This window comes from Oncorhynchus masou, chromosome 33 (genome assembly GCF_036934945.1).
Source record: "Oncorhynchus masou masou isolate Uvic2021 chromosome 33, UVic_Omas_1.1, whole genome shotgun sequence".
Taxonomy (NCBI): domain Eukaryota; kingdom Metazoa; phylum Chordata; class Actinopteri; order Salmoniformes; family Salmonidae; genus Oncorhynchus; species Oncorhynchus masou.
Window position 1 is genome coordinate 6729008 of NC_088244.1, and position 10170 is coordinate 6739177.

Genomic DNA, 10170 nt, shown 5'->3' on the forward strand with positions numbered 1-10170 from the left:
CTTGATTTCAGTCCAGACTGTTTTAACTGTTCACATTGGCCATTTGTTTGGGTTTGCAATATGTTTTCAATCTGTTTTCAGTCACTAAGGGCCCGTATTCGTAAGTAGGAGTGTTGATCTAGGATCAGGTCCCCTGTAATCCATGTAATCTTATTGATTATGATCTAAATAAACTCAATTAGATCAGCACTCTTACTCTGAGATGCTTTGTGAATATGAGCCCAGGTTAGTAGGTTGTTCTGGGTTACGCAATGCCCACACCAGCCAAGACATTATCTAAGAAGGGCTTTCCTCTTTTTCGCTGCCATTGATAAACTGGTATTTCATAATCTAAACTAGTCTAAATGTACAATACCAAAAGTCAAAAGTTATTTTTTTACTATTTTCTACATTGTAGAATAATTGTGAAGACATCAAAACTATGAAATAACACATATGCAATCATGTAGTAAGCAAAAAAGTGTTAAACAAATCATTATATTTGAGATTCTTCAAAGTAGCCACCCTTTGCCTTGATGACAGCTTTGCACACTCTTGGCATTGTCTCAACCAGCTTCATGTTTAAAATTAATTTAGTCTACTAGATATATATGGCAAACTAAGTTTAAAGTTCAAAACACCTTCACATCTTTGAACTGTGATCTATGAACACTGGTGTTCCTATTTCCAGGAATAATAAAACACTGCATTCCCCTAACTGCTGACTTTTGACTTCAATCTGTAGGAGAGGGGTAAGGGGCTTGTAAGCAAGCATTTCACCGTAAGGTCTACACTTGTTATATACGTCGCATGTGACAAATAATATTTGATTTGAGGTACTTCTTGAACTTCCAAGTTTCAAAATATATTCGCCACGTACACAGGACTTGTGTAAAACAGTACAGTGAATTTCTTAACACCAGAGCTTTTTCCCCAACAATGCAGTGTATAGATAGTAATAGAAAGTATAATAAAACATTAAAGTAATAATAAAAACTACTCAGGAAGTTACGACGACACCACTGACACAGAGAGAAGGGGGAGGGGGGGTGTTGGGGGAGGGGTGGGAGGGTCTCCCACTTTGTCAGGTTGTCCTGAGAACTGAGAGGAGATCTGCATTCCAGGGTCATTGGGGTCCGGAAATAGCATGCTGCTGTGTTTGCCATTCATGCTGCTAGTCCTGCAGGATGAACTCAACTCACCATGACCTGGCACCATGACCTGGCACCACCCCCCTCCTTTCCTCCCCACGACCAGCTAGCTATACATGCTGTGTTAGCGTTTCCCCTCCCCCTCCATCTTTATATGACGTGGCGCAGCGGTCTGAGGCACTGTATCTCAATGCTAGATGTGTCACTACTGACCCTGGTTCGATCCTGGGATGTATCACAACCGGCCGTGATCGGGAGTCCCACAATTGGCCCAGCGTCGTCCGGATTAGGGGAGGGTTTGGCCGGGGTAGTCTTCATTGTAAATAATAATTTGTTCTTAACTGACTTGCTTAGTTAAATAAAGGTAAACAAACATCTATACAGACTGTGTGTTAGCTATCCAATTCCTGCTGGAATGGGCTAGCCCTAGCTGTTCTCTTCCCTTCAGGCTGGCAACCTAAAGAGCCATAACGATGAACTAAAGATCGAACATGACCAGAAATAGAGCTTACTTATTCAGGACGTGATGTACCATGTCTCCATCTGTTCCATTCAGATATTACCACCACTTTTAAATTATAACGTGGGTCCTTAAATTTAGAGTAGCCGCGTGTAGAATGTATTTCAGTTCTAAACCAGGAAATGGTTTAGAACCCCCCCCCACATGTATTGTTCAGTTGGTATTATGATTAGAAGAGTGGCGATAACTCTGACATACATCGTCATGTGAGACGTATGCTGTTATTGAATGACGTTACTAACGGTCTCCCTTTGCTGTGGTGTCTTCTTTCATTATACCGTGTGGTGTCGGGGGATGTCAATTTCTCTCTGGTATTGCTGACGTTATTAATGTGTTTGTAAAAATAGAGTCTAAAATGAGGAGCAGGCCACAGTATGTGTTGTATATTGAGGAGCAGGCTGTTGTATATGGAGGAGCAGGCCACAGTATGTGTTGTATATTGAGGAGCAGGCTGTTGTATATGGAGGAGCAGGCCACAGTATGTGTTGTATATTGAGGAGCAGGCTGTTGTGTATGGAGGAGCAGGCCACAGTATGTTGTATATTGAGGAGCAGGCCACAGGCTGTTGTATATTGAGGAGCAGGCCACAGTATGTTGTATATTGAGGAGCAGGCTGTTGTATATGGAGGAGCAGGCCACAGTATGTATTGTATATTGAGGAGCAGGCCACAGTATGTATTGTATATTGAGGAGCAGGCCACAGGCTGTTGTATATTGAGGAGCAGGCCACAGTATGTTGTATATTGAGGAGCAGGCCACAGTATGTTGTATATTGAGGAGCAGGCCACAGTATGTTGTATATTGAGGAGCAGGCCGCAGTATGTTGTATATTGAGGAGCAGGCCACAGTATGTTGTATATTGAGGAGCAGGCCACAGTATGTGTTGTATATTGGGAAGCAGGTCACAGTATGTATTGTATATTGAGGAGCAGGCCACAGTATGTGTTGTATATTGGGAAGCAGGTCACAGTATGTATTGCATATTGAGGAGCAGGCCACAGTATGTTGTATATTGAGGAACAGGCTGTTGTATATTGAGGAGCAGGCCACAGGCTGTTGTATATTGAGGAGCAGGCCACAGGCTGTTGTATATTGAGGAGCAGGCCACAGTATGTTGTATATTGAGGAGCAGGCCACAGTATGTTGTATATTGAGGAGCAGGCCACAGTATGTTGTATATTGAGGAGCAGGCCGCAGTATGTTGTATATTGAGGAGCAGGCCACAGTATGTTGTATATTGAGGAGCAGGCCACAGGCTGTTGTATATTGAGGAGCAGGCCACAGTATGTTGTATATTGAGGAGCAGGCCACAGGCTGTTGTATATTGAGGAGCAGGCCACAGTATGTTGTATATTGAGGAGCAGGCCACAGTATGTTGTATATTGAGTTGCAGGCCACAGTATGTTGTATATTGAGGAGCAGGCCACAGTATGTGTTGTATATTGAGAAGTAATTATTTTTCTATATCTGTCTGTTGTTTCGCGGTGGTGTCTTCTGTCCTTTTAATGTGGATGTCCAGTTCTCTCTTTTCATTGAATGACTTGTCTTCCATCCTCTAGGTTTCCTGTATGACTACACCCAGACCTACGACTGCTCCTTCTACCTAGCGGGGGTGTGTTACCTGCTCTCCTCGGTCTCTCTCTTCCTGGAGCCCGTGGCGAGGAGGTGGCAGAGCAGAAAGAGGAGACGCGAGGCCCGCGATGTAGACACCAGCTGGAAGACTAACGGATGCTTCTGCCCTGAGCTTCCTGTCCTAAAGAACAGCAACAACAATGGCGTCGTCTAGAGGGTAGTTTCACCCCAGCTAGCACATTTGGTTCCTTGGAAGTTCGTATGCAAAATAACCATAGGGCAATCACCATGCCTTAACAATCACTACGGGAGCAGTATGCTAGCCGGGGGACATTACCATACTCTCCTTCGTTAAGCCTGGAATCATGTAGATGGAGGGAGGACTGACTGACTGTCTGACTGAGGAGAAAGCCAAGGAACACCCAACTGACTGTCTGACTGACTGACTGACTGTCTGACTGACTGTCTGACTGACTGAGGAGAAAGCCAAGGAACACCCAACTGACTGTCTGACTGACTGTCTGACTGACTGACTGACTGTCTGACTGTCTGAGGAGAAAGCCAAGGAATACCCAACTGACTGTCTGACTGACTGACTGACTGTCTGACTGTCTGAGGAGAAAGCCAACGAATACCCAACTGACTGTCTGACTGACTGTCTGACTGACTGTCTGAGGAGAAAGCCAACGAATACCCAACTGACTGTCTGACTGACTGTCTGACTGACTGTCTGACTGACTGTCTGACTGACTGTCTGAGGAGAAAGCCAAGGAATACCCAACTGACTGTCTGACTGACTGACTGACTGACTGTCTGACTGACTGACTGACTGACTGACTGACTGAGGAGAAAGCCAAGGAATACCCAACTGTCTGACTGACTGACTGACTGACTGACTGAGGAGAAAGCCAAGGAATACCCAACTGACTGTCTGACTGACTGTCTGACTGACTGTCTGACTGAGGAGAAAGCCAAGGAACACCCAACTGACTGTCTGACTGAGGAGAAAGCCAAGGAACACCCAACTGACTGACTGTCTGACTGACTGTCTGACTGAGGAGAAAGCCAAGGAACACCCAACTGACTGTCTGACTGAGGAGAAATTATGACCACAGCAAAGTTACTGTAATAGCTTAAAAATGGTTGTAGATATAACGAAGACTTTTCCTTCAGTCCATAAAGAGAGGCAGCAAATGGAGAATCCCGTTTTGTAACTGTTTGAATACGAGACAAATGTACACTTATTCTGCTAGGCCACATGTTATCCTTCATGTTCCCATGGCATCGCCTGACGCCTGCTACACAAATCTCATTGTAGTGTGGACTAATGTGGCTGGAACACTTGACGTCATTTTTCTCTCTCCCCGGTATGAGGAGGAATTGAACAACACAACAAACTTCTAACACAACCACCATTGTCTATTCAATCACATCCTATATTCATCAGAAACGGTACACCTCTGTGTTAAATACAGTAGAACGTACAGTACAACGTACAGTACACCCACGAATGAGTCTTGGGTTCCGTCCCAAATGACACTGTATTCCCTATATAGTGCACTACTTTTAACCAGGGCCCACAGGGGTCCCATAGGGGCTGGTCAAAAGTAGTGCACTATATAGGGAATATAGGGTGTATTTTTTTTGGCACGCAGGGCCCTATACACAGAAAAATGTTGAGATCATGTTATATATGACATGGGTTACTGTATGTACCATATAGATGATGCACCATATGTCTGGTATATACAGTTCATTCAGAAAGTATTCACACCCCTTTGACTTTGTACACATTTTGTGGAATTAAAATAGATTTTATTGTCACTTTTTCTTTGTCAATGATCAAATGTGAAAGTCGAAGAAACCCCCACCCCCCACTAATATATCTTGATTAGATAAATATTCAACCCCCCTTGAGTCAATACATGTTAGAATCACCTTTGGCAACGATTACAGCTGTGGGTGATTTTGGGTAAGTCTCTAAGAGCCTTTTTTGCAAAACTTCAAGCTCTGGTTGTTGATCATTGCTAGACAGCCATTTTCAAGTCTTGCCATAGATTTTCAAGCTAATTTAAGTCAAAACTGTAACTTGGCCACTCAGAAATATTCAATGTCGTCTTGGTAAGTAACTACAAAGTATATTTGGCCTTGTGTTTTAGGTTGTTGCCCTGCTGAAAGGTGAATTTGTCTCCCACTGTCTGGTGGAAAGCAGACTGAACCAGGTTTTCCTTTAGGATATTGCCTTTGCTTAGCTATATTAAATGTATTTTTATCCTAAAAAACTCCACAAGCATACCCATAACATGATGCAACCACCACCATGCTTGAAAATATGTAGATTGTAACTCAGTGTTGTGTTGGATTTGCCCCAAACATAACACTTTTGTATTCAGGACAAAAAGTTTATTTCTTTTTGAAATATTTATATTCTGTACAGGCTTCCTTCTTTTCACTCTGTCATTTAGACTAGTATTGTCGAGTAACCAAAATGTTGTTGATCCATCCTCAGTTTTCTCCTATCCCAGCTATTAAACTCTTTTAAAACTCTGTTTTAAAATGATCACCATTGGCCTCATGGTGAAATCCCTGTTTCCTTCCTACAGTATCCGGCAACTGAGTAAGGAAGGACGCCTGCGTCTTTGTAGTGACTGGGTGTATTGATACACCATCCAAAGCACAATTGATAACTTCAGCATGCTTGAAGGGACATTCAGTGTTTGTCCATTTATTTCATTTTAATTATCTACCAATAGGTGCCCTTCTTTGCGAGGAAATGGAAAACCTCCCTTGTCTTTGTGGTTCTGTGTTTGAAATTCCCTGCTTGAATGAAGGACCTTACAGATAATTGTATGTGTGGGATACAGAGATGAGCAAGTCATAAAAAAAATCATGTTAAACACCATTATTGCACAGAGTAATTCCATGCTACTTATTATGTGACTTATTAAGCAAATCTTTACTCCTGAACTTATTTAGGCGTGCCATAACAAAACGGGTTGAATACTTATTCTAAAAACGAAATTTCACTTTGACATTATGGGGTATTGTGTGTAGATCAGTGACACAACATCTCAATTGAATCCATTTTAAATTCAAGCTGTAACAACAACAAAATTTGGAAAAAGTCAAAGGGTGTGAATCCTTTCCAAAGGCATGTAAGTGTTCCCACCTTGACCATTTTCTGCCACTGTACCAAACCGTTTAGCCCATCCCACTAATCAAAGCCCAATTTCACAATACTTCACAAATGTCTTAATGAACAATGTTCACATAATATCACCAAGGGTTGCAGTCAATCAGACCCAAAACTAATATTTTGGGAATCGTACCGCTGCGCCACGCAATATACTGAACGGCTGCGCTACGCAATATACTGAACCGGCTGCGCTACGCAATATACAACAATGGACTGCTAGATAAATCCACTCATAGCGGTGCATTTGGAAAGTATTCAGACCCCTTCACTTTTTCCACATTTTGTTACATTGCAGCCTTATTATACAATTTATTAAATTGTTTTCCCCCCTCATAAATCTACACACACTACCCCATATTGACAAAGCAAAAACAGATTGAATTTACCACAGAATGCACCGGAGCTCAATTTTGATATCTCATGGTGCAGGGTCTGAATACTTATGTCATTATATATATATATATATATATATATATATATATATATATATATATATATATATATATATATATATATATATATATATATATATATATTTGCAAAAATGTCTAACCTGTTTTCGCTTTGTCATTATTGGGTATTGTGTGTACATTGATGAAGAAGAAATGTAATTGAATCCATTTTAAAATACGGGTGTTTACGTAACAAAATGTGGAGAAAGTCAAGGGGTCTGAATACTTTCTGAAGACACGGTAGTTACCACGAAGCTGTTTTTGAGTCGGCAAATCTAGATCTGGGTTAGCGTTAGCATCTCTGATTCACATGTGCTCAAACAACAGTACTAATGTACAGTAGTATTTTCCAATACTACACACATTTAACATCGGAAAGGTATCATATTACCATTCAACTGGATCTGGAGTTAGTTCAAATAGTTCACTATTAGTGTAATCATGAGAGACCTATTTCGGTATGTATGGTATACCATTGAGGGGAGATTACTTTGTACACAGACCCTAATTTAGGATAGCCTGGTCCCAGATCGGTTACATTGTGCAGTCTTGCCAATGTTTGGCATGCCACATGACAATCACACATAGAAGTTGTCAAGGACCAAGCTGGGTGGAAGACTATATCACATAGGGTGAAATACCTGGTTTTACTTGGTATGTACACGGTGGACAGCCATGTTGGTTGGTGCTGTTGTACTGTGTAAACTACTGACCAAGTGCTTTTAAAAGACAGACAGTTTATTTGCTTAGCCTGAGTACCCGTCTGTTTTTGTTGTATTGCCAATGAAGGGATACCTAGTCAGTTGTCCAACTGAATGCCTTCAACTGAAATGGGTCTTCCGCAATTAACCCAACCCCTCTGAATCAGAGGTGCGCGGGGGGGCTGCCTTAATCGACATCCACATCTTTGGTGCCCGGGGTTAACCAAGTGACAAGGAGTTGGCAGATTGGCACTCAGGTTTTATTATTTGCTTATTATTGCCCAGATAATATATCTTCTTTAGATGGTACTACCCATATACCTTAGTAAGGCTGGTACAATGAGGAAATGAAATGCTGTTGAAGGCTACTTCAGGCAGACACAACGACAATGCAATTTATCATGATATTATATGGGAGAGCTATGACATGGGAGAGCTATGATATAGGATAGCTATGACATGGGAGAGCTATGATATAGGAGAGCTATGACATGGGAGAGCTATGACATGGGAGAGCTATGACATGGGAGAGCTATGATATAGGAGAGCTATGACATGGGAGAGCTATGACATGGGAGAGCTATGACATGGGAGAGCTATGACATGGGAGAGCTATGATATAGGAGAGCTATGACATGGGAGAGCTATGATATAGGAGAGCTATGACATAGGAGAGCTATGATATAGGAGAGCTATGACATGGGAGAGCTATGATATAGGAGAGCTATGACATGGGAGAGCTATGACATGGGAGAGCTATGACATGGGAGAGCTATGACATGGGAGAGCTATGACATGGGAGAGCTATGATATGGGAGAGCTATGACATGGGAGAGCTATGACATGGGAGAGCTATGACATGGGAGAGCTATGACATGGGAGAGCTATGACATAGGAGAGCTATGACATGGGAGAGCTATGACATGGGAGAGCTATGATATAGGAGAGCTATGACATAGGAGAGCTATGACATGGAAGAGCTATGACATGGGAGAGCTATGACATGGGAGAGCTATTCTGCCCTACCAAGCAAAAAGGCAGTAACTGCTCATAATGTGGAACTGAGAAACATGTGTTTTATTTACCGTGACCTTACCTGTTTTTATTTACTTTATGCAGTTACTGCTAACCATTTTCTCCAAAACACAATAAGAGGCAGGACACTTGTCCATGTGATTAAGCATGTATTTAATGACATTAACTCATTTTCGACCAAATGAGCAGTCACTGTCTTTTTGCTCTTTAGGGCAGTGTTCTATGGGAGTTTAGTCTGTCGTTTAAATTCTGTTATGTAAAAGGTTTTATATGTTGTTATTTTGTTACCATAGTGATTCCCCCATTCTTCACTAAATGTTCCTAAGTATATAATGTGTACTGTATGTACCTAGTTCAGTGTTTTTCCAACGAACAACAATGATACCACGAAACAGAATGTAAGCTCGTGAGATCAGGTGGTTCGTACGAGGCTATGTTCCTGAGAAACACTGACTTGGTCCTTTGAAAATTGAGTGATAAACATTTGTTTTTGTTTTCTACTGCCCTCTAGTGGCGCTAAAAAGCTTGAACTCGAAGAACACTTCATCAGTACCAAATCGCTCTTCTCTCTCTACTCACTCTCACAAAGCTCATCAGTCTGCCTGCACAACTCTGTGTGTATTGTCTCAGCACATTCTTCCATTTATCATTATTCACATGCAGCAGCTCTGCTCGCTCCTAAAATGGATGCCAAGAGAACCCTGTGGGTTCTGGTCAAACGTAGTTTTCTATATAAGGAATTGGGTTCCATTTGGGATGTGCAATCAGTGGGTTCACTTCCTGTGTGTTCACTTCCTGTGTGATTGAGGGCCACTGAATGTTATGTTAAAATGTATATTTTGATGATTTAAAAGTAGATCTCTTTATTTTGTTAGTCTATTCTTTAATGTCTGAACAGAGTGTTTTTAGGAAGGAACTGTGGTTTAAAGCAATATCCTGAAAAAGCTATATTGTCCAACAATTGTTTTCAAGAAAACAGGAACAAATGCAACCCTTAAACTCAACAAGTGCTTAAATGTAATTTTGTAACACCTAGAAATATATTTGATATTGTATTCTGATTACAATAATTTCATGTTGGACAAGACTTTACATTTTATATATTGGTTTCAGGTGTCATTTGATTGAGGCTCACTACATGCTTAACCAATCATATTCCTAATAGTTACTACGACTATCATCTAAACGTGTTGTTATTTTTGTATGCCTTTTAACTGACTGTACAATCAGCTGCAATAAAGTGACACGTGACATGGATGGTGAGGTTTGTTAAGATTCTTTTCTGCTTCTATTCAGACACCTGTAGAAAAATAATTCTCACACACAAAGAAATTGCATAAAAATGACTTTTATTAAAAATGTATGAATAATACAAAAACAAATGTATATCGGACCAATATGATAATTAACATTTACATTCTCTTTCATCTCGTATGATATCAAATTCAATTGCTTTAAAATACAATAAATACTCTTTGGGAAATTTAAAGAGAGGTAAACAGGATTTTGGATTGTTCAAATCAACAGCACTGAGTTTGGAAAGAATACATTATATAGGGAGTAA

The 10170-nt window shown here is 41.0% G+C and overlaps 1 protein-coding gene across 1 annotated transcript in view; it reads left to right on the forward strand.

The window, feature by feature from the left end:
• LOC135527742 (monocarboxylate transporter 5-like) overlaps positions 1-6846 on the forward strand; it is a 60255-nt gene extending 53409 nt beyond the window's left edge. Inside the window, exon 10 of the mRNA XM_064956273.1 lies at positions 3210-6846. Within this exon, the coding sequence (XP_064812345.1) occupies positions 3210-3436 (227 nt within the window). The 3' untranslated portion in view covers positions 3437-6846. The remainder of the gene's footprint in view (positions 1-3209) is intronic.
• Positions 6847-10170: the final 3324 nt, after the last annotated feature.